The 26,775-nt window shown below is 36.3% G+C and overlaps 1 protein-coding gene across 1 annotated transcript in view; it reads right to left on the bottom strand.

The window, feature by feature from the left end:
• Cdc5 (cell division cycle protein 21) overlaps positions 1–7,955 on the bottom strand; it is a 58,002-nt gene extending 50,047 nt beyond the window's left edge. Inside the window, exons 1-2 of the mRNA XM_075360735.1 lie at positions 7,805–7,955; positions 2,753–3,018 (exon numbers count right to left, since the gene is read on the bottom strand). Coding sequence (XP_075216850.1) covers positions 2,753–3,018; positions 7,805–7,849 — 311 coding nt within the window. The 5' untranslated portion in view covers positions 7,850–7,955. The remainder of the gene's footprint in view (positions 1–2,752; positions 3,019–7,804) is intronic.
• Between the last annotated feature and the right edge of the window lie 18,820 nt (positions 7,956–26,775).

Here is a 26,775-nt window from a genome sequence, read left to right as displayed (position 1 = left end):
TCCCCTCTCCTATTTTAATTATATTCAAAATTTAATTTCCCTTAGCTAGAAATTTTTTAGGCCATTTTCAAATAATTTATGTAGAGCCAGTGGGGAGATATTAATCAAAATTCATGCCAACACACACATAGTATACATGTATGTCTACTGGAAATTTCTATTAATTTTGTTTGTGTTTTTTTCAGTTAAGGAAATACCCAAAATGCCTAAAATTGTGGCTGATTGCTATACTTCTCCCTAATAGCTATCCTGCTATAGCAGCGACAGAACTATAAAAATGCTGCTATGTTGATTAACTAACATAGATAATTAATTCTGAAAAATTATCAAAAATGAAATTTGTAAAAAAAAAATACAGATATAAACAGTGTAAGAAGTAGCATAACAGGGTAACTCAGAAACAGCAAAGGGAAATAATTTGGGAACTGATTATAGAGCTTAAAATAAAGAAAAACATTTATATAAACATATACTCAAAAACACTTTGTTATTGAAATACAGCTAACAAAACATTTTGCCCAGATTTCAATTACTTTGATGAAAGTGGTTATACTGAAATTTGTAATGCATTATATGTCTCGGGTAAACTAGTTGGTTTCTTATGTTTTTTTATCTAAAAATCGAAAAAAAACAGGTCCCACAAGTATCTCCTTAGTTTTCATGATATCCCATATAAAACAGAAAAATTCACTGACAAAAATATGTTTTTTTTTTAGGTTTAAAGTACAATAACTTTGTTACATGATTAACAAATGCATAAATTTTATTATCAAAACTTGTACAGAATTTAATTCTAAGAAGATTGTTGTAATAAAGTCTATGAAAAACAAAAAACTCATTTTTTATTGTTAAAATAAAACAAAAAACGTTTAGTTACATTTCAACATTTTGAGAATGCTGAAATTCATATTACATTGTCTGAAGTTATTACATCAAGAGCCTTAAACTTTTTTGCACCCCCAGGCCAATATTTCTAATTCGAAATTGCTTAGGGATGTAATTCAATACAAACAATATTTTAATCGAATATAAAAATATTTATGTTTATTTACAGGCCTATATTGCCACTCTAATAAAAAAAAGGCATACCGTAATATACAAATACTTTTAAGTACATTATCGAAAATGTTTGTACAGCATTTTTTCTTAGGTTGTTAAAAGTTTTATTTAAGAAGAAAACAGAGATACAACCATTTGATTTACAAACATCCTAAAACTGTTATGTATTGACTAAATTCAGTACTATGGCATTTACTACTGTAGTTTATTGATTACAAATTCAAGAAATTATGAATAAAATTAAATACGACCTGACATTCAACATTTTTTTAATACTTTAATTATTTCACATTAATTATAAGTATTTAATAAAATAAGATAAATCTTTATAATTATTTTTCTTTAAGTCTGTAGGCTACAAAACATCTTTGAGGCAGGCCGCACATTTAGGATTTGAGTATTACATCAATTAACAGTACTGGTTTCTTCAAATCACTATATATTGTCTTGGTCATAGTTAATTAACTTATTGGTTCTTTATTTTGAAATCTATTATTAAATAAATCACATCCCTCTTATAAAGCGATTCTTTCAGTTTTACTTAAAGGATGCATTATTATTTGACAGAACTAAATGAATAAACAAAAGTAATAATAATAATAATAATAATAAAATCTGTATTAAAGGTTTGCATTAATGATTTTAAATGTTTTGAGCTATTATAACTTAATTCACAGATACGTAATTAATTTAAAGACAATCGAATACTATATTTGTATGTTGAAGTAAGATGCCAAAATGAGAATTTAATAACTTGTAATATAATACAAATTTCCTTACTGTAAAGTTACAGCTGATTTACTACACTAAATTTCCAAATTTTTTGTTTAAATTATGAATTTTTTTTCCAAAAATTATTGTATTATGTAATTTAGGAACAAAAACATTTAACTACATCATAAAATTAAATAATGTAATAATTAAAGTATATAGTATCAGTTGACCAAACCATTAATTTGTAGTAATGTTCCAAATCATTAGTTATTGTGTATTATGGTTATTAATTATTAGTGTTATTTAGTATTTTGAAGGCTGTTATTATATGTGTTTGGGTCATTAATTAAATTCCAACATCAACTGCTTAAAGTTTGTTATTGGATGTACTTCAGAAGATAATGCAACATTTAAAGTTAATATGGAGTGTTTTACCTTGTTTTATTACTACTGTGATTTCTCCATTTTTGAAACTTCTTTTAAGCTTTTCTTATAATTTTAAACAAAGGCATTTATCAAGAAATAGTTTTTGCAATCATTTTTATCGTAAATTTTACTTTAAACTCATGCACATCATATCTCCAACTTCCTATTTAAAAAAAAAAGAAGGTTTTATTCAATGTGGGAGATCCAAGATGGCAGACAAAAATTTCAGAATAATATTAAATCAAACTACCATACAGTAATAATTTTGTAACAATGTAGATCCACTCTTATTTCTACCACCTAGTAACCCTCAATTTTTAAATATGAACCCATTTTCAAACTTTAAATCAAACTGTATGTAATAAATAATAAAAAAGAGCTCTCCTAAATAATTATTGAAATAAAATAATAAGAAAATGCTCAAAAATATTCATAGGAAAAATTTTACTTAAAATCTAAAACTAGATGACCATTTTGATTTTTGAACAATCACCTTAGTAGATGCTAATAATAAAAATAATAATGAGCTGAATTTTAATTTTGTAATACTTACAATAAATATTCATATCTTTCAAGACATTGTGCTGCAGTTCGCCCAATAATAGGTGCAATAGTACGCCACTGAGTTGGCATTAACTTTGCTAAATGAAGCAACTTTTCATCTTCTTCACGGCTCCATTCCGTTTTCTTTATACTAGGATCAAGCCATTCAAACCACCTTGCTTTACACTGTTTAGCTGACTTCCTATGAAGCAATGAAGCAATACGAGACCATTGGTTTTTCCCATATTTCATCACAGCTGCTTTAAGGATTTCATCCTAAAAATTAAAAATACAAATTAAGGGATATAAATGATATAAATAGTCAACATGTAATTCTTTTTTTGGTAATTGTGAGCCTTTCTTTCTTTTTCCTGTTTAGCCTCCGGTAACTACCGTTTAGATAATTCTTCAGAGGATGAATGAGGATGATATGTATGAGTGTAAATGAAGTGTAGTCTTGTACATTCTCAGTTCGACCGTACCTGAGATGTGTGGTTAATTGAAACCCAACCACCAAAGAACACCGGTATCCACGATCTAGTATTCAAATCCATGTAAAAATATCTGGCTTTACTAGGACTTGAACGCTGTAACTCTCGACTTCCAAATCAGCTGATTTGAGAAGACGCGTTAACCACTAGACCAACCAGGTGGGTTGGTAATTGTGAGCCTGAACATCCTCAACCTTAATCTTTTCCAAATTGAAGTATGTTGAAAAATATGTTATATAATTAATAAAAGTAAAAGTTTCAAAAGTCAGAAGAGTGAAATTACCTTAGTATTCTTCCTCAGAATCTGTAATGGCAGTAGCGTTGTTAGCTGTTTTTGGCAACTCCAGCATATAGTCAGAATACAATGAACCAAGACAGATCACAAATGATGAACTTCGGTCTTCTAGTCCCTGTATTTTCTTTTGAAAAAGAACTCCGTGCGATGCCTGTGAAAATGGTGCTTACAATATCCAGGAATATTTGAATGTACTTCTCGCCACATACGCTAGATTGTTTCTGTATGGGCTCCCGTGTCTGGATGTATGAAATTATATTTAACCTAACCTAACCTCTCTTTTTCTGTTTAGCCTCCAAAATCACTGTAAGGTAATACTTCAGAGGATGATATGTATGAATGTAAATGAAGTGTAGTTTTGTACTATCTCAGGTCGACAGTTCCTGAGATGTGTGGTTAATTAAAACCCAACCACCAAAGAACACCGCTATCCATGATCTACTATTCAAATCTGTATAAAGGTAACTGCCTTTACTAGGGTTTGAAACTTAGAACTCTCGACTTCAAAATCAGCTGAAAATCTAAACCAACCTATTAGGTTAACTGACTAACAACCTTTGAGAGCTTTATCAGCTATGATGCCTACATAGATAAAGACTACTTTCCAACAACTAATATATGTTTTTCTGTTTTGTATTAGTTTGATTGCCCATCATATTCCAATAAAAGAGATACTTAATTGAGGATGTTCAGGCTCACAATACCCTTTTTTATTCTGAGTTATACTACCACAGTTCAGCAACCTATCTTCTCCAACAAGACAAGTGCTACAACCACTTGTCTGGTGCTCCAAGTCCAACCAAACAGTGTTGGTGAAACTTAAAACCTATTAACAAGAATAAATCAGCCCTGCTTTATATCAGAGTACAACACTGTACAGACCTGATGTACTGCTGATGAGCGATGTGAAGTTTTACATAGCAAATCACAATCATATTAGTAGGCTGAATAACAGTTTACATTCAAATTTATCTTAAACCTACAAAATATTTTTGGTAATTGGTTTACATTAATATAGCTTTAGTTTTCCCAGCAACAAACTTTTTGCCTTGTTTGAGAAAGAAATAATTTTTTTTAATTTAGATTGAGAAAGAAACAATTCATCACAGAAGAAGCTGTATAAATGAGGGCAAGTAAAAAATTATCTACACTTTCAATATAACACACCTTCAAGGTTGTCATACCACCTACACAAGTGTGCTTAGAGTACGACTGCAGTCACATGTGCAAAATTTGATCCCGATCACATCATTTGCCTTCCAAATATTGCAGTGTAAACACATCTGTTTCACTAGCAGTTTGCACCAAGCACTGATCTGATTTGTGTGGTTTGAGGGAGTGAAAGGGGATGAAAATCACTGTAGACATTTATCACAATACGGGGTCAGTGCTTTATCATACAAAAGTGTTTTTTTGTGGATCAAGAAACTTACAAGTAGGTGGATGAGTATGACAACCATTAACCTTCACCACGGATGACAAGATTCAGCAAATTTAAGAGATGGTTCTGGTGAATAAGCAAATTAATGAGATAGTGTCTTTTCTGAACTTCAGTCATGATTCTCAGCAAATCATCCACAAGTTCAGCTTTCATGACATCTATGGTTGAAGAAAGAATTGTTATTACATGAAAATGCCTGCCCACACACAGCTTACCATATCGCTCAAACCATCAACAAGTTGAATTTTGTGGTACTCCAAGACCCTCCCACAGATCTATCCTCTTACAGCCTAGATCTTGTTCCCTCTGACTTTCATCTGTTTGGGCTAATCAAGGATGCTTTGTGAGGTCATTGACTTTCCACAGACTTAGATATGCAGGAAGTGGTGCAAAGTGGCTTCATGACGAATCAAAAATCTTCTTCATGGAAGGAATATGCAATATTGTAGACCACTGGACCAAATGCAATGACAAAGGAGTAACAAAGTAGAAAAATAATGTGCAGTTTTTATTTACGCATTTACCTTTGCGTAAATAAATCGTAGAACAAAAAGTGTACATAATTTTTGATTATCCCTCATATAACTTGCATAAATAAACCTCAAATTCTCATCAGTTACAAATAGAAAAATGAACAAACTGAAACAATGTAAAATGTAATCTTTTGTGTATAATTTTCATACGTTATTAGTTAAAAAGGGCATACATTATTAAAATAAAAAAGGGAAAGGGCATACATTATTAAAATAAAAAAGGGAAAGGGCAGAATATCAGGCTAGTTACTATGTTCATATATGGGCATATATGTACAGTTTTTTCTGCAGCAGAAGTTCATAAAGACTTAAAAGAGTTTTGTAGTACATGCTACAAATGTTAAAATCCAATCATATGTACCAGCATGTTTAATTTAGTTACACACTTGGTCTTTGGATTAAAAATGATTGATTGAAATTAAATGGAAAATATTTTAGAATTAAGCACCCACCTACAAATATGTATATTTGCTGATTTCATCTTTGATAAGGGATACTTTCAAAAAGCTGTCTAAATACAGCCATCTAACAACTTAAGAAGAAATGAGGAAGTTGTAAATAAAATGGCAAAAAGAGAAATTTTGTTTTACAATAAAGAGAATTAAAATAACAAATAAGATCCCTTCATCTTAAATTACCACAAACGTTAAAAATATAGTATGTAATAATTTTAGACTATCTAAATTGATATTTCAAATGATTTGAAAATTTAAGAATATGGCTAAACATAATATTAATATTTTTTTAACAATTTGGGTGTTATTGATCTATTCAATAGAAATTGCACAGTAGAATTTCTGTAAAAATATATAAAATTTGGTAGTATCACAACCTGATTGAACAGATGTGAAATGACCACATCTGAACTACTGGAGTTGGTTTTATATAAAAGATTCAACAACACTATCAACAAAAGGTTCTTTCAGCAGGTAGTAAATGACATTTTCAATGCAAGAAAACTTCTAAATACACACTTAAGAACCTATTCAAAAATATTCTAGTGTACAAAACTGAATATCTTAACCATGAATAAAATAGAAAAAGTGAAGTCATATACTTCTTTAACTGTGCTCAAATTAATTCTTTTTATTTAAATCCATTTGACATGACAATACACTTAATAGTGCTGGGGCAAATTACTGTCTCTAGATATAAAAATTTTTATCTGTTCTGCTCCTTCACATATAAATTAACTCATACGGTTTATCATTAAAAATTATTCTATTTAAACCTAACCTTAAAGCAAAATTATCATATAATAGCGATAAAATGGGAATAAACACTAGAAAACACTTAAATGTACATATTAGAGATTATGGAAACTAAACTGCAAAAAGTAACATTAAATTTACAGAATTAATAAAGAAAATTTAGCAATAAATAACACTTTAGTAACTGTACAATAAATTTAACAATTAGTTTTAAAAGTAAAGCAAAAAAATACATTTGAATAATTACATATTCACAATAGGAAAATAGACATTACCAGCTGCTAGCCTAAAGGACTTTATCCTAATTATATGAAAATATTTTTATTTTATTTTTTACTGTTAATGTTTTTGTGATTTATTTAGGCCTATACCTATTTAATTAATTAATGATTTCATTAAGTAACTGAGTAAGTAATGTAAAATAAATGAACAGAAGGTAAATCATACAATGCAAGTGAATCATACATTTAAAGTAAAATAAAGGGCCTATTACTATGGCATCACACAACCATCTCCATGTTCTTGTTTTCTCAAATTCATATGTCCTTTAAAAGAAAATTACACCTATATTTAAATGAAATAAGGAGTGTTGAGTATTAGCCTTTGTATAGATGAACTCAAAATCTACTGAATGCAATACAATGATATGGATCTGACAAACACTAATACTTCATACACCAGCCACATTATCTAAAGCAATAAAAAAAATCAACTTATTCGACAGGAAATGTAGGTTAAAAGGATCTTGTTAAGAAATGAGGTAGCAATTTATAAACAAAAATATATAAGGCTGCATATTTTACGACTATAATAATCCCAGATATTCAATCTTTTTCTATCTAATATCAGATTCCCATAAACTTTTACTGAGAGCTACAATCATCTAGTAGATGTACGATGTAGAAACAGTACAAACGGTTTTAAATTAAAATGAAGAAATGGAAATTTTTTTAAAAAACTAAAACAGAAAATAACATAATTCTCAGTGGAATTGGGAAGGGTAATGGATTAAAACTTCGTAACTATAAACAATTCACACTAACATAACCTAATAAAATTAAAAAAAACATCAATAAGAGTAAAACTATTACCTCTGTATTTCTCCAAACGCCACCTTTTATCATAATTCGCGGCATCTTGACGATTTATAATCACACTTAACAACGTAAATATAAAAAAACCTATCAATTAAACGAAACTCCCATTACAACAATACAGCTACTTAAAAAACCAATACAGTAGACACAGTGTTACCAATAGAAAAACAAAAATGTATGGGCTGGAATTACTACTAAAAATGTTAAATTACTTGCAAGTTTCTCATTCTTTAAACAATAAATTCACCAAATATACATGTAAGTGAATTTTATAAGTTTAATTATGTGATAAACGGATATGTATTGATGGTAAGAGTAATTATTTGAATTTCATGCGAGAGCAAGATAAGATGTATCAAGAAAAGGAACCGTGAGGAAGGGTAAATAAGATAGTTCTTTAATATTTTTCGATAAACAAGTAATAAAACATGTAAAAAGGTATCCGAGAGGAATAAAACTACATAGTAGTTTTGGAAATTTTCGAGCCACTAGATTCTATAAATAGGTATATACATATATATATTATTTATATAAATAAGGAAACCCTATTTTAAGTGAATGGTATTTTCGTATTTCTCCTACCTTGTCAGAAACTTAGATTTTAAAAGTAAGTTTGACACGTCACATGAAATATTAAAAAAACTAAATATTTTACCCATAACAATTTTATTTATATGTATACAAATTTCTTAATAATTAATTGTGAATTAATTTCTTCAACCACAATGGCCAGTTTCACATTCTTAGTATTTATATACTAAGGCTATTTTTCAATGGTTGTAAAGATCTCAAAGTAAATAATACATATTATACAAAACGTACGGAAGCAGAAAATACACAAATCCCGACAGTATTTAGTGAGTTATTTAGAAAGTCCTATGCTTATATGGGACTTAAAGTTATATAAAATATTTGATAAAAAAAAAAATGAAACTTAAACTATTGAAAGGAGATTCATTAAGGAAATGAAGAAATGGAATAACTATCAATATTTTCTCAAAATTAGTATAAATCAATTAAATTTATAGATCAATCAATTAAACCAAAACAAATCAATGTTAAAAGAAAAATTAAATTCAAAATCTTATTCTATTAGGCCGATTCATATCTTTACACCATACAATGCTGCAAATGTATAAAATTTGTCACATAGAACTAGATAAGACTCAACAGGATAAGCATTAGATTAGTAAAATTAGAGTAGATAATAAAGTGTAATTAATTATTGTATTAATAATTCAGAAACTAGAGCACTGATATTGTTCTAGGTATTCCAGAGAATAAGAATATGAAAGTTTATTTCTAAAAATATTATTGAAAATAAGTTTATTATTGTTATTAAAATTAATCAGAAGCTTCATGAAAGTTGTCTAAGAACAAGTATCCTCCATGACAAAATCAGCTAGTTCATTAAGTAGTGAAGGTAGCTTACTTGGCTAAGAAACCAGCAGAAGGTTTCTTAGCCAAGAAGGTTAGAAAGTTTCTTTCATGGAATTGAACTCTATGTATTACCAAGAATAGAATCATACGCATGTATGTTCTATATTGTAGAATCTGTAGTCAACATATTATATAATGATAATGCTCTTTTATCCAGTCACAGTCATCTTTTTACATTATGTGAATCTATGTACTCAAAAGATTAACTTAAAATGAATGTATTATAGCTGTTTTTCATGGAAGGTAATTTGGTTAACTGGCATTTCTCCCACCACCACCCCATTCGGTCGCCCTAGAGCATAGACCAAATGTTCCGTGCCAAGAACGGCTACTGTGCCTCAAATCGGTTTAGCGACCCAATATCCTAAAAGCTCCTAGTGAGCTACCTAACATGCGTGAGCGAATCAAGCAAGGTGCCGTACAGCACCCGCTTAAGTGTCCCAATCGCTCACTTGTCCAACATAAAACTAGATCGGGGAGGCGCACCCCTTGTAACAATTTAAAACTATATATCTATCAATAAAAAGACAAAAATTTTGGCTGCCACGCCTCGGTCGCTGTATGCCAGCTATTACCTGTCCACCATTTAACAGCGCTTGGAGCTGATTTGGCTGATGGCCAGCCCTATTCCCAAGGTTGGTTTCCAGCAGCAGAGCTATAGGAGTCCAATTGCATTTACATTTAATAATCCCTTAAAGTTACCGATGATGGTTGAACATAGCAACCTCATCGAGGAACTCTCACACGGTCCGACAGTGCGGCTCTCCCCACACTGCCTCGCCGCTTGTGAGCGGCCAGGTTTCCCCCTGACCTCTAAGTTCCAGGGTGGCTCGGTCTCTGGCCCCCCCAAGAGCAGGGCAGTCGTACATCATATGTGCATTTGACTGGACCTCCCCGCAGGCGCACAACTCATCAGCCACCAGGCGAAACGGAAACAGATATTGGTTTAGATTCACATGGTTGGTGAGCACCTGGGCACCCGACGCCCTTAAAAAAGAACTCGAGGCATACCATCCCCCCAAATCCTGTATAAAACTATACAAGGATATAGTTATAGGATATAGGACCCTTAGTCGTGGTGTGCCATTCAAGCTGCCATGCCTCCATCGCGAGGCTTTGTAGCCTTTTCCGCAGACGGGAGATGGGCAACTGGACAAAATTTTGCTCCGGTCCATTGTGATCACCGTTCCGCTCCAGTTCTGGCCCGGCTCGAAACCACATCCCAAATGCCTCCGCCTCCCGACCTCTTCGCAACTTCCACATGACTGCCCGAATTTTCACCACTAAATCGATTGGGAGAGCCTTTCCCAATACAGTAGTAGCCTCGTAGGAGGTTGTTTTAAATACACCAGTGCATACTATCATGGCTCTGCGCTGGGCACTCCTTAAATTTTGAAGTAGTGCTCTATTCATATCCAACCTATGCGCCCAAACTGGCGCCGCGTATGACACCATACTTTCGAAGACGCCTCGGTACACCAAGTACATTTGGCGGCCCGACAGCCCGTAATCTTTCCGAGCAATCCTTCTAAGTTTGTGCATCACAGAGACAACGTCCGCCGCAACTTGTTTAATATGGTTACTAAAAAGCAACTTGTCATCAAACAAAACACCTAGGTACTTATAAACCCTTACTCGGCTGATTACACAGCCTTTATACTTAGTGTGGGGGTTTCGACTGCATGATAATTTGTCTGCGCCCTTTAGAAGCATAAACTTCGTTTTGGGCACAGAAATCTTTAAATTTTGCATGTCCATCCAGCCTTCGGCGGTTGACAAGACCGCCTGCGCTCTGCTTTCTAGCTGTGGTCGTGAATCTCCACGAACTAAAAGGAGACAGTCATCGGCGAAAGCCTGGGCCGTGACTCCTTCTGGGAAAGTTCACACCAGGTTCCACAGCAGGGGAACGGATCCCTGCGGGCTTCCCCTGGTGACGGATTTTTCCACAACTAGGTGCGCATCTTTAAACAGAGCCGTACGGTCAGACAAATAGTCTCTTACCACGGCCTGTGTGGCTTCGGGAACATTGCGGCGTTCCAAAGCATAGAGGACAGAACTCCAACACAAGGAAGGAAATTCTGCCTCTATATCAATAAAAATAGCCAAAACGTATTTGCAGTCGGCGCTTTCCACCTCGGTAAGAGCATTTAAGATGCAATCCTCGGTGCCAACCCCTTTCATGAAGCCGTACTGGCCTCGATTTAGAATACAGTTCATATCGATGCTTTCTTCGAGCCGTTCCACAACCAGCCTTTCAAGCAACTTGCCGATAACCGGCAAGAGGCTGATGGGTCGATAACTGCCGACCTCACCAGGATCCTTTCCACGTTTCAGGAGTACCCTTACCAAAGCCACCTTCCAGCAACCCGGAAAGCAGCCCCAGCTTAGGCATCCCGTGAACAGTCTGCCGAGAGGCTCCCTTATGACAGGCAATAAATGATGGAAAATATCCGGGTCAAGTTGGTCAATCCCTGGTGCCTTCTTTAATGCCATTCGAGAAACCACTCGATCTATATCTTCGGGTTCCACGGTCCGAACGCCAGGGAATGGTGTTTTACCCGCCCTAACGCCGATTTCCGCTTCACCCTCCGGAGCATCTGGAAACAGAGTATCCAGGAACGCCCGGTAAGTCGCCACAGATATTAATGTGTGGTCACGACCACCTAACCCGCACCGAACACTGGACAACACGTGCAATGGCTTTGACTTGTAACAAGTCTTTGCGGGCTGCCAGGGATCGCGCTGCAATTCGCGCATGGAGTCTCTCCAAAACTTGAGTTTGGCTTCCTTGATGGCGTGAAAATATGTATTACGGGCACGCCGGTAGATCCGAAGATGCTCAGCGTGCACGTGGTTAACGATAATCCCCGTTGGGGGGCAACGCTGGTACCTTATTCGCGCGGACCTCACTCTTGCGCGCAGTACGCTAAGGTCAGAGGACCACCATTTCTTGCCGGGCCACCGTCTGCCTTCCACAGACGACCCCCCGGAAAATGGGGTCATGACGGCTCCAGGCACGCTCAGATCAGCGGACTGGCTGCTTGTGACGGGTCCGTCCATTGGCCTAGGCCGCCGTAGGACCGCGTCGCAGCCAGTCTTGATGGCCCGGCCGATTAGCTCCGCCATCAATTCCACCTCCTCCCTAGACTCCATGCTCCACTGCAATCCCTGCAATGCAGCATCGCATACCCGCCTCAGCCTGCGCTGATCCAGGCCCCTTAGGTTGTAGCGACCTGGATTTGGTGCCCTTAGACCGCCTCCGTAAGCAATATCATAGGTTATAAGCCTATGATCGCTCACACTAGCCTCGGGCCAGACAGTCCAACTACCTATCCTCTGAAGCAAGTCACCCGTCACCAAAGTGACGTCGATGTAACTTTCTCCCAGTTCGCTGGAGAAAGTTGGTGGCTGCTCCGCATCATTAATAAGGTAGAGGTTCCTGGCTTCTGCGAACTGTTCGAGACCAGCGCCTCTGGGGTCTGTGAGTGGTGAACCCCAGGCGGTAGACTTGGCGTTAGCATCCAGGGCAACCAATACTCTGGTGCCCAGGAGACTGTCCAGAATCCCGCCCAACTTCGCCAGCAAGTCATCGATACTCCATCCAAGCTGGAAGTATCCCGACACGAGTACGACATCGAGTGTACCCCTCGTGATTCGCACCACGGTGAATCGCTCATCAGACCACTGGGGCATCCAGAACACACCCAGAGCGTCTGAGCCCACCACGACCGCAGAGAGCGGCCGTCCCCCACGAGAATGAATAACTTTCACCCCGTGGAAGCCGACCACCCTATCCGCGACCGTGTATGGCTCCTGGACCAAAAGGACCTCGAGGTCGTACTCCTCAAGGAGCCTCATGGCCTCGCTCGTGGCCGCCCGGGAATGGTGCAGATTAATCTGCCCCAGGCGCAGGCGTTCGAGTGGGTGGAGGCCGTCCCCAAGGGTTTCTTGCCGTTCAGGCGTCGCCATAGGCTGTGTTCTTTACAGCTCTAGCCCGTGCCATCTCGTACGCCCTACACTGCCTACTCCCGACCCGGTGTCCAGCATCACTGCCTTTCACCTGGGCACAGGCGGCGCACTTAGCCGGGGACGATTTGTGAGGGCAGCTGGCTGCCCTGTGCCCCGGAGCGGCACAGTGGCCACACATCTCCTTTTGCGCTCTGCAACGGAGAGAGGTGTGTCCATAGCCCTGACACTTAAAGCAACGGGCTACCTCAATATGGTCGACTACCCTACAGGCAGTCCACCCTAAAAACAGCCTTCCACCGGCCACTAAGACCTGCCGGATCTTAGGCGAGGTCTCGAGTACCGAGTGACTACTCCGGGAGTCCTTTCTCCCCAACTGCCGGACAACCTTGGCTTCCCTAAGGAAGTCCTCGACAGCCATATCCAACACAGGATTTTGGCTGTGAATCGCCTTGAGGATTTCGGGCTCCTCTACCCTTGTTGCCCTCGGCATATCGTAGACCAATATCTGCGGTCTACGCTCGGCCAGCAGCTGAGCCTTTAGCCCGTTCTTTGCAAGAACAGTGGCCTCCAGCAGTTGTTGAGCCTGCTGCCCATTTACCACCTCCAGGACCACTCCATGATCCCTTGTTTTGGTGACCCGGGAAATTTTGAACTTTTCTTTCCGCGGGTCCATGATCTTTTTAAGGGTTAGCTCCGTCATTGCTGACGAAGCCCCATGATCAGGCTTTATTGGGACCACCTTAACAGTGGCCCGCTTAATTTTATTTGCCGGCGCCTGGGCTGGCGGCGGCGGACCTACTCGCCTAGGCGCAGGCGCGGCCGTTACTGCGGCGAAGGATGCAGGTTTCTTAACCTTCTCCTCCACCCTATTAATAGATTTCTGGAGTTCACCCAGAATTTGGCCGTTGACCGGTTTAAAGCTCCGGACTCCCTCCACAACCTGATTTACCTTGCCCGATAGTCGTGTGACGACTTTGTCTAGGGCAAGGTTAGCACCCTGGAGGCCTTCACACTTAATCGCCAGTCCCGTAACCAATAATCCACATTCACCTAAATATGCATCGACGAGCTGCCTCAACTCGAGAGCAACTCTCGACTCCTTTTTAGAGGAAATCTTGGACCATTCGGCTCTCATTTCCTCGATCCTCCCTAAGCCTTCCGCCCCGGAGGTCACCTGCTTTGACACAGGCTTTCCCCCAGTGACTTCCCGCTCAGGGACAGAATCCGCCCTGCTGCCTTCTGCCTTTCCTTGCTTCGCAAGTCGGCGTCCTTCAGACTTGGCGCCCCCCTCTACGCCGTGCTCTCGCTGTACGGTTCCAGCCTTAGCTTTCTCCGCACAGCTCGAAACAGAGGTATCCCGTAGGGTTTTGGTGCAAACCGCTACGCTCGGGCGCTCCACTACCCGAGGGGCTTCCGAGACCTCCTTATCGGAGGACCGGGGCCGCGGCGGTGACCTACCGATTGACCTCCTCGGCATGAAGGGGTCACCGGCTACCAGGTCCTTGGCCAAACCGACCAAGTCCTCCAGACAACCTCCTCCGGGTTGCTCCATCGCTTGAATACCTGACACTACACCAGCTGTGTTGCCAGGCACTACAAACCACAGCTTGTTCAATCTATCACCTACCACAAAACTAAGGTGAGTGTCTAAACCTCTTATACCTCGACGGACCGTCTGTTCGGCAGCCCAGTCGAGGAGTTGAAGAATAAAGCACTCCTACCACCGGCTAGGTTGGAGCGGAAAACCGCTTCTTGAACCTGCCAGAGGATCTGAAAAAGTTTATGGCCTCACCAACTACGAACGGGGACACGTTGTATACAAAGGAAACGTCCTTATTTAGCCGACAGCAGCACTCCTGCAACACACTACGCCGCCGCTCGGTTAAAACTTCACAGCAACGCAGGTTGACTAACCGCTGCTGATCGTTGTCAACCCCGATGACGAGAACGTAGAACGCTGTACTTGCAGAATCAAATTATGCACCGGTTGCAAAAAACACAAGCTTTACAGCACGGGGCCAGAGGCCGAGAAGCGATTCATGGAAGGTAATTGTTGGTTAGCTGGCATTTCTCCCACCACCACCCCATTCGGTCGCCCTAGAGCATAGACCAAATGTACCGTGCCAAGAAACGGCTACTGAGCCTCGTTTACCTAATTGCTCCTAATGAACTCCTATCTTGCGTGAGCGGTTAAGCTGAGCGCCATACAGCACCCGCCTATGTGTCCCTACCGCTCACTTGTCACATTAAAACTAAATCGGGGAGGCGCACCCCTTGTTACAATTAAAACTATAAAAGTTACACAATAAAAGACGGTAATTTAAACCGCCACGCCTCGGTCGCTGTTTGCCAGCTAATGTCTGTCCACCATTTCAAGCGCTTGGAGCTTTATTGGCTGATGGCAGCCATTATTTCCAGAAAGGTTTTCCACCGACACGCCACAGGAATCAGTAAATCCCCATTAAAATTAAACTACCGATGACGGTTGAACATCGCAACCTCATCGAGGAACTCCCACACGGTCCGACAATGCGGCTCACGCCACATTGACTCGCCGTTTATGAGCGGCCAGTTTTCCCCCTGACCTCTAAGTTCCAGGGTGGCCCGGTCTCTGGCCCCCCCAAGAGCAGGGCAGTCGAACATTAGATGTTCGTTCGACTGGACCTCCCCACAGACGCACAACTCATCAGCCGCTAGGCGAAACCTGAACAGATATTGCATCAAATTCACGTGGTTGGTGAGCACTTGGGCACCCGCCGCCCTTAAAAATGAACTTGAGGCATACCATCCCCCCAGATCCTGTATAAATCTATACAGAGATCTTCCCTTAGACGTGGTGTGCCATTCATGCTGCCATGCCTCCATCGCGAGGCCCCAAAGCCTCTTCCGCAGGCGGGAAATGGGCAACTGTTCGAAATTTAGACCCGGTGCATTGTGATAGCCGTTCCGTTCCGGTTCTAGCCCGGCCCGAAACCGCATCCCAAATACCTCGGTTTCCCGACCTCTTCGCAACTTCCACATGGCTGCTCGAACTTTCACCACTAAATCGATTGGGAGAGCCTTTCCCAATACGGTAGTAGCCTCATAGGAGGTTGTTTTAAAAACACCAGTGCATACAATTAAGGCTCTGCGCAGGGCACTCCTTAAATTTAGAAGCAGTGCTCTATTTCTGTCCAACCTATGCGCCCAAACTGGCGCCGCGTATGCGATCATACTCTCGAAGACACCTCGGTACACCAAGTACATTTGGCGACCAGACAGCCCGTAGTCTTACTACGGGCTGTCTGGTCGCCAAGTAGCAGCGTCCACCGCAACTTGTTTGATGTGGTTGCTAAAAAGCAACTTATCATCAAACAAAACACCTAGGTACTTATGAACCCTTACTCGGCTGATTACACAGCCTTTATACTTAATGTGGGGGTTTCGACTGCATGATAATTTGTCTGCGCCCTTTAGAAGCATAAACTTCGTCTTGGGCACAGAAATCTTTAAATTTTGCATGTCCATCCAGCCTTCGGCGGTTGACAAGGCCGCCTGCGCTCTACTTTCCAGCTGTGGTCGTGAATTTCCACGAACTAAAAGGAGACAGTCATCGGCGAAAGCCTGGGCCGTGACTCCTTCTGGGAATGTCAACCCCAGAAATCCATCGAACACCAGGTTCCACAGCAGGGGACCGAGAACGGAACCCTGCGGGCTTCCCCTGGTGACGGATTTTTCCACAACTAGGTGCGTATCTTTAAACAGGGCCGTACGGTTAGACAAATAGTCTCGTACCACGGCCTGTATGGCTTCGGGAACATCGCGGCGTTCCAAAGCATAGAGGACAGAACTCCAACACAAGGAAGGAAATGCTGCCTCTATATCAATAAAAATAGCCAAAACATATTTGCAGTCGGCTATATTTTTATATGTCGGCAGTTGCATATATGCAATGAGCTTGCATAGCATACGAGTTACGTGGTCAGCATGACAACAAAATGGTCATGAAACCCAATATTAAAAAAAAAAAATTTTAAACAATGTTGAGGTTGCATTTTTTTGTTAGACAAATGTAGATCAGTATAAGCTAATCTTTCTGTTACTAGTAGCAGTTGTGAAAAGTACCCAACATCCTAAGAATTGTTCTTCTGGCAGAAGAGTTAACAAAAGATTTTGAGATATCAAAAACAATCTAATCAAGTTATCGTTAATTAATGCCTTGTAGAATGTTCCTAAGCATGTTAAATCTGCACCAAAATAACATACATAAAACACAATGTATCTAAAATTTAAACAAATTTTGACTTTTTTAAATACTTCTTCATACACATCATCCAAGTGAAGACCTAACACTAGTTTAATAATATAAGGTGATTCAAGTTTCAAATATAACAGATTTTGAGTATATGAATTTCAATGGAGACATCAGTCCAAATCTGAAAAAAGAAAAATGGAATGAAAATTAAAATATAATAAAGATACTGATTACTTTTATTCTTTGAAGTGGGTGATCAAAAAGGATTCAGCTGGAATTTTAGAATCTTACTGTCAGAAACAAATTAGAAAATAATAACAAAATGAGTTGTGATCAAAAATTTGATTAATAACTAAACAATTTTCTTAACTTTTTCAGAAAACTTTCTTTTGTGTTCGTATATTTATTATTAAAGGAATTGTAAAATATATTGCTGCTCTAAAAATTTATGTGAAATGGTGAAATATAATTGTCTTAACTAAAAGAATTATTTGAAAAATCACAAGAAATATATACAAATGTTATTGATTTTCCCAAAATATTCTATAATGATAATTTAATATGTAATTCAAACAATAAGTAAAAACTACCTGGGAAGTTGTTAAAAGTATTGAAGTAGATTTGGAAATAAAACATGTCAGATATCATCACCAAAAATATAAAAGGACTCAAATTTCATTATCTTTCACACCCCCCCCCCCCACCCCACCATTCTTGTTAAAGAGAAATTTAATAAATTTTTTTCTAATATTTCAAACAACAATTTTGTTGATTGATTTCAAATAAAGTGATTCACTTTGAGTAGTTTTGTTAACGAATCAGTATTCTTATTTCCCATTGATACCAAGGAAGTTAAAAATATAGTTTACTTATAGAGTAAGTATACAGTAGGTATTAATGTTACTCCAGTACTTTAAGAGAAATCTTAGATGATATTATTATCTTGCTTAAGATTTAATTAATGAACATTTTAACAGTGGCATGTTTCCCAACTTTCTTAAGATTTCTATAGTTATTTCCCTCATCAAGGAAGTTTCTGCAGTTAATTTACAAAACTTAATTTACACATTTTGTTGCCGTTTGTATTTCTAATTTGAAAATGATTATGAAAAAAAAATGATTTTTTAAATTTCTCAAAAATTTTTTTTTAGGAAAGAATTGACTACTGACATGGTCATTTTTCACTTTTTAAAAAATAGTTAACTATTTAAAAAATAGATTTTCTGATTAGTATAGCATCAAAAGAGCTATTTACAGTGGTAAACTCATACTTCACCCACTGAACAGTTGAAATTTTATCTATCCATTAGAATAAATGAGTGTTAAGTAACATATTAATGGTTATAATCATTATACCTGTTCTAAATACTGGGACGTATAAGCAACCAGCAGACCTGAAGGAATGTGATCTTCAGTTCCACTCCTGAAGAGATTGTATCATACTCTTAAAATTATTTTCTGTTAGCATTTTTCCCAGGTTTAGGAAAGTGAGTTGGCTTTTTATTACTATGCAAGTGATTTTATAAGTAACATCATTTCATTAAGATTATCTATGAACCTGAATGTCCTATGTTCCTCTTTCTTAATCAGTAGATTAGCCTACATCTTTTGTCACTCTTTCCAAACAGCCACTTACTTTTCTTGGTATTCAACACTAATCACAGGTATCTAATTTTTTTATACAATTTCTGTTCTATTTCTTTTAAAATTTTAAACATTTCTTTCAGCTCATCAACAATATTGAGAATGTCTTCTCAAGATATAAAAATGATGTACAATAGTTTTGCTTTTCCAAGATTTATGTGGCTCAAAAGATTTTTTTTTTGTACCCATGTTCTATCTAATGCTCAGTTGGCCTTCACTGAGAATGTTTTCTATATGTCTATTTATTTATTAAAAATTAATTTAATTAATATTTTGAAGGGGATGACCCCTATGCATCATGGAATAATAATATTATTTAGTAGTATGGAAAACAAAAAACAAGTGTAACTGCAAGAGAATGCTAATAATGAAGATAAATCATGGATTTGATTGGGAAATTAATGTAAATGGATATTCATTTTTATATTAATGTTGTTTTTGATTGTAGTGATTTTTTTATACAGTATGTATGTGAATTTTGGATTGGAGAAAACATTAGCATTGAGGAGATTCTCAAACAATAATATTATGGCTACATGAGTTTCAAACTGTTAGCAGAACATACGTTGTCCATCATTCATCTATTCCTGCTGTGCTTAGGATTCCAAGTATTATATTTTTATTAAAAATACTTCCCAATTATCATATATTTCTACCCACAACAGAACGGAGATGGTATGTGCGTTTGGGGTAAGAGGTTGTGAATGTGTATGTCTGTTACCATTTTCCTCGAAAACTACTGGAACGATTTCATTGCAGTTTTTTGCATTACATAGGTATCACTTCAGAACAGGTTCTTAGACATGTTTTATAGTTATAGGCCCACCAGGGGGCGCTGCAGTAGATGTATTTATCTAAAACAGTTGGACCGATTTTGATGCGGTTTTTTGCATTACATAGGTATCACCTCAGAGCAGGTTCTTAGATTAGTTTTATCATTATAAGCTGCCAGGGGGCGCTGGAGTAGATATTTTTCTTCAAAACGGCTTTGTGGGTTTTTTAACATTTTTAATTTTATCTCTTTTGCATACTAATATGAACAGCTTTATCAGTTGTTCTTTTTCCTCAATCCTGCTTCGTTTGAACAGAGTAGCAATTCTGAAAATATAGAAGTATTTTTACTGATATTGTTCCATTTTTACGTAAATCATTCAAAGATCTAGAAATTGTTATCTTCATGAATAATTTCTTCTGAGCTCAGTGATATCTTTCTCTTCTTGTAACTCATCATCAGATAGATTTACTCTTGGTATAGTTTTTTTTTTTTTGGTTACCAGTTGCCCCTTTCTTTATTTTCCAACAATATTGTTAAGTTTTCCATTATCCACACTTCAGATAATACTTTTTGGTAAAAAAACAGAAAGTATCATCTTACTGAAAAAAACTTTTGACCTTTTGTTACAAATTGTAAATTTTTTTGTCACTATATGAGGTTAATTTATTTCTTTTTTTAATTATTTTATCAAGAAATTCTTGAAAAAACAAGAAACCTGAAACTTTGAGAACGATTTGGAAAAATACAATTTTATGTTGTTTTTATGTGTGATTTCTAAATTCTATAACTTTAATAAAATATCTCCAAAAAAATCTTACTAAAATGCATTAAGATATATACTAGTAATTTAATCTACAGCTGAACAATTTTCAGGATTTTTCATCTGTTATTCATCAGAACAGTTAGTTATTTATCTAGCAATGGAAGGGCTTTTAAAATAGTTCATATCTATTTCCAGTTGTATCAAAATATCATTTCATAGTAATAAAAAGTTTTGATTCTTTATAGAAACTTGGAACTTGAAATGCCAAAACTTTGTTACAGTGAAGAAAGTTGAGAATCTCAAGATGGAAATGAAGATAAATAAAATGGATAAATTAGGACTAAATGAAGTAATGTGGAAAGGACAGGGGGAAATGAAGAGTGGAGAAGTTACTTATTCTATTCTGAAAGAAATAAAGTAAAACCATTGTGGGGGTTAGTAATTATGAGGAATGAAGTTGCAAAATAAAAAAAAGTATATTATATAAGTGATAGATTATAAAGGATATCACTCATTAAGGATTGTGATTTTACCAAAAGATTTAATTATAGTGCAAGTATTTGTTCTAACATCAAATTATGGAAAAGAAGATATTGAAGAAACGCATGAGAGTTTTGAAGATGTAATAAAATCAGAAAAGGACAGCTGTAATGTACTGATGGGAGACTGGAATGCTGTAGTTGGAGAGGGTGAGGAAGAAAGTGTGGTAGAAATTTAGCTTAGAAATAAGCTAAATTTTGCTTAGCTTAGTAGAATTGGTTAGTAGAATTTGTCAAGAGAGAAAATTATTCGTAATCAACATTTTGTTCAAAAACCGTAGAAGAAGGAGATATACTTGGGTATCCTCTGGGGACAAAGCAAATAGACCATATCTTAGTAGATGAAAGATATGGAAATACTGTTAAGCAAGTCAGTAGATTACGAGGTATAAATATCAATGGTGATCATGTGCAAATTGTGATAGAAATGAGAATAGCTTAAAAGAAGGTTGAAAAAGTGAAGGTTTTTCAGTTTAAAAAAGTTGAAGATATTGGTTGATGAAACAATGGAAGAAAAATTAGTTCAGAGAATTAAAAAAAGTAAAGAGGAAAATGATAACAGTGAGGAGAACAGAATTAAAAATAAAAAGTCCTATAGTAAGAACAGCAGAGGAAAAATATGCTCTTGTAAGGGAAATACAGCCAAGAAAGCATTGGTAACAACAAAAATTCTAAAGAAAATGTAAGAAAGAAGACAGTAAAGAATAAGGTAGGAGAAAATGAAGGAGTGATGAATCATAAATTAAATAATGAGTTAAGGAGGGAAGTACAAAATGCTAGGGATAAGTGAGTGAAGGAAGGATACAATAATATTGAGGAGCTAGAAAAGAAAGGAAAATATGATATGATGTTTAGGAAGGTGAAGAGCTTTACTTATAATAAATGGAAAGGGAATGATAAAATGAAAGGAAACTGAGGGTAAGGTTGGTACAAGTGGCACAACCAATCTTGATGCTTGGTGCCATTATGACAACAGCAGCATTTGAAATCATTCTATTTTCTTTTTAGCATAACATGCTACCTTTTCATTACCTTTTATATATATAAAAGAGAGTGTCCTGACTGACTGACTCATAGTCAACATACAGCCAAAACTATTATAGGTAGAGACTTGAAATTTTTAGGGTACCTTTGTATCTTTAAGTAGGCATGCACTAAGGAAGGAGTTTGCAAAATTTTGTTTTTAAGGGGTTAAAATGAATAATCTATAGTATTTTCAGTATCAATTTATTAGTGTCAAAAATATTTGTGTTTTAAGATCAATCGATATTGAATAAATGGATTACAGTAGTAAAATTTATTAATAATTTAATTTAAATTTATTATTAATGTTGTTATTTATTGTTTATAAACATTTAAGAAAAAAATCTTATGATTTTTTGACAGGCATCATCATGTAAGCATATTCTCTCTTCTGGCTCTTATTTGTTGGTGCTGCTTCTTCCTACCGATCGTTTATAAACATTTAAGAAAAAAGAAGTCATATGATTTTTTATGAGTCAACAGGTTAGTGTAGTGTTTCAAAAAGTGAATAAACATGTCAATTGAAAAGATAACTGTCATCAACGCATTAATAACCCAAACAGTTAAACCTTTCAAAGGAGATGGTGCATACGTGTTCTGAGCACTTGCTTTTCACTTATTCGTTGATGAAGAATGATGCCAGGAGGTACAAAACACAATTGTTTTGTACGTGGCTGATCATTGGATTGACTTTGCTCATATTTAACAAATCTTCAAATGGTGACAACTTTCCAACTTGTGAGGAATATGTACGCGAAATGTCACATTTCGCGTACATATTCCTCCTAAAAAAGGTAAAGACCTATAAGGAGAACTTTTTGGAAGTGTGAAATGCTTTATGCATTTAATTGAATGGCAGAAACGAGGTCTGCCACATTTTCATATACTATTCTGGTTACAAAATAAAATTACAGCAGATATGATAGATAAATTCATGTGTGCTGAAATTCCAAATCCAGATACGGATCCACTACTACATGAGATAGTGAAAGCCAACATGATGCATGGACCATGTGGGCTTTTGTATAAAAATTCGCCTTGCATGAAAGATGGTGTCTGTACCAAGCGTTATCCAGCAAAGCTACTTCAGGAAACTCAGAAAGGCGAGGATGGTTATCCAAAATATAGAAGACGATCAACAGATGACAAAGGTTTTAAAGTAAATATTAATTCATTGGATTTAGACAACAGATGGGTTGTCCCATACAACCCTCTATTATTACAAACTTCTAACGCACACATCAATGTTGAAATAACCAGTTCAGTTAAATAAAGTACAGTACATATGTAAGTACATCAATAAGGGCAGTGATCAAGCAGCTTTTGGTGTGGAGAAAAATACTGACATTGATGAAATAAAAATATACGAATGTGTTCGATACATCAGTAGTTCAGAAGCAGTCTGGAGAATTTTAGGATTTCCAATTCATGATAGTTATCCAACCATAACTCACCTAGACGTTCACCTGGAAAATGGACAATGTGTGTACTTTACAACAGATAACATGATGCAGCGGCTATCTAATCCACCTAAAACAACTCTTCAGGTGTTTGTTGAATTATGTGAAACAGATAATTTTGTGAAAACCCTTCTTTATTCTCAAGTACCTTCTTACTATACTTGGCAGAACAATAAATTTGTTCACTGTAAATGGGGAGAGGATGTAGAAGGTTGGCAAGGAATCAAAAAGGACCCAGCTTTGGGAAGAGTATATACTTTTCACCCTAATAATGTAGAATGTTGTCATTTTCATCAACTCCTATATCACGAGGACCAACATCGTACAAACACTTAAAAACTGTAAATAATATTGAGTATCCAACATTTAAAGCTGCATGCAAGGCACATTCCTTATTAGAAGATGACTGACAATAGGACTTTACCTTAGCAGAAGCTGCACTGTGCCGTTCACCTTACAAAATGTGAGAACTGTTTTGTGTAATGTTGATATTTTGTCATTTATCAGATGCATTAAGTATTTGGAATAAGTACAATCTTTCAGAGGATATTAAGCACCAGTACTTTAGACAGCATATGGAAAATAATGTAACAGAAGATGAAATATATAATAATAAATGTTTAATATTACTTGAAAATTTTGTTTTAAATTTAGGTGGTCAAAGTTTAAAAGAATATAGTTTACCAGTACCATTAAGACTTGGTGGAATTTTGACAAACAAAGAATATTTGAGGGAAACCAATAATGATGTTGTTTGCTTTCAACTCCTCTCCTATAAAACCATGAAGCCATAAAAATTAAATCGACACTTGAAAACTAAACATCCAGATCATAAAAGAAACCTTCAAATTTTTTGAAAGAAAATTATGTACTTTGAGAAATCAACAAGCTATTTTGTAAATTCTATTTGTAAATCAAGCCATACTGATAAAAGTACACTTGAAGTATTTTATCTGTAGCTTTAAGAGTAGCTAAGTTGTCCAAACCCCATACAATCACAGAAAACCTCATATTGCTTGCTGCAATTGATGTAGCCAGTGTTTTAATAGTAGTGGAAGAAGAAAAAAATTGAAAAAAATTCTGCTTCCTAATGATACAGTATCAAGTCAGTGATATGGCTGCCAATGTTTGCGATCAAATAATTAAGCAAATGGGTGCAAGTGATTTTTTTATTATTCAATTTGATGAATCAGCAGATGTAGCAAATATTTTTCACTTATGATTTTTGAGATATGAATGCATTAGGGACAGATCAGTCAAAGAAAATACGTTGGTTTGCAAATCAATATATGGTCATGCAACAAGACAATGTCTTTTTGATGGTTTTTATGAAGCTACTAAAACCCATAACATAGGCTGGACAAATGTATTGTACTATGAAGTAAGTGATGGTGTAATGGCAATAACAGAAAAGAACAGTGGAATTCTGAAAAAATTAAAAGATCATCTTATACCAAGGACAGAATGGACATATATCACTTTCTTCACAGACATGCTCTTGCCATAGAAAGATTGCCAGAAAATCTCAAAAAAATTCTTTGTAAAGCTGTAAAAATGGTTAATTTTAGTAAAAGTCGATCATTACAGAATAGGCTGTTTGCTAACTATGCTGTGAATTGGTGAAAAGAAAAAAATTTCTACTTTTCCATACAGAAGTCAGATGGTTATGGTGAAGGAAAGTGTTAACCAGGTTATTGGAATTGCGAGTTGAATTAATAATATTTTTCCAGGATAAACAAATGCCATTCTTAATGGCATATATGTATAGAATAATAGAATAATGTGTATATGTATGTTGCTGTTGACTTACTTAGCTGATGTGTTTTTGCATTTAAACAACTTGGATTTGAATTTTCAAGGACATAATAAAAACATTTTGTTAATGATAGACAGAGTTCATGCTTTCATTAAGAAGCTTGATAGCTGGATTATTTACCTTCAAATCAAAAATTTTTATATGTTTCTGCTCACATCTGATCATATTGAGAAAAATTTGGATAAAGAAGAGACTATTATTCAGTATGGATAGCATGAAGATGCATTTGTGTGAATTAAAAATTTACTTGGCAAAGTATTGCCCGGAAGATAAAAATGACTTCTTGAAGGGTACTTAATCCAGTTAGTGAAAAGATTGTCGCAGCTGCTAAGTTACCAATTGAGATTCATGACTTAACTCATTGAAATGTCTACCAACAAAATGTTACATCTACAATTCACATCTGAAGATTTATATGTTTTGGCTTGCTCGTCGAACTAATATAGAAATTTAGTCATAGAAGTATTGAAAATATTAATCCCTTTCACACGTCTTACTTCTGTGAAAAGGTTTTTTTTCTATGGTTGTGCTAAAAAGTAAATATAGGAATAGTCTTTTTTCGCTTGAAAAAAATTTGCTTTTATGTGTTTCTAACATAGGTCTATGAAACTTTTAAATGGAAAACAAACCCAACTACCTTATTAATTTATTTTCTTTATATGTGTACTTATAAATGAAAGTAAAATGCTAATGATAAATGATTTTTTTTCTCATAAAGTGATTTCATTATTGTTTACATGTAAAGTTGCAGGCTAATTTCACAACCCCTTTCTAATCACCCCTTTCCAATCACCCCTTTCCAATCACCATGACCCTCATTGGGGTCACAATCTCCAGGTTAAGAAACACTGTATTAGAAGAAAGGGAAGAAGGAATATGTACAGGAGGATGAAAATTCAGATGCATAATGTTTGCTGATGATATCGTAATTCTAGCTGATGACACATATGCACTTCAAAGATTAAAATAATTGAAGTAAACAATGAAGATGGTTTAGTGGTAAGGACAAGAAAGGAAGAATAGAAAAAGTAAAAAAAATATAAATGTTTGAGTATTATGGAAACAGAACACTGGAAGAGTGCAATTGAAGTAAAAGGGAAGATAGTATTGATAAAGGAAGCCTTCAGTAACAAGAGGTTATTTCTTTGTAGTAAAAGTCTGCATTTAAGTTAGGAAGAGCTTAGGCTAATGCTATGTATGGTATGGAGTATCTTGTATGGGAATGAAGCATGAATAATAAGGGAGAGACTGAGGGACTGAATTGAGGCTTTTGAGATGTCTCTATGTAGAAGGATGGAGAAA

This window comes from Lycorma delicatula, chromosome 3, assembly GCF_047948215.1.
Source record: "Lycorma delicatula isolate Av1 chromosome 3, ASM4794821v1, whole genome shotgun sequence".
NCBI lineage: Eukaryota > Metazoa > Arthropoda > Insecta > Hemiptera > Fulgoridae > Lycorma > Lycorma delicatula.
This window is presented reverse-complemented; position numbering and strand designations above follow the sequence as displayed.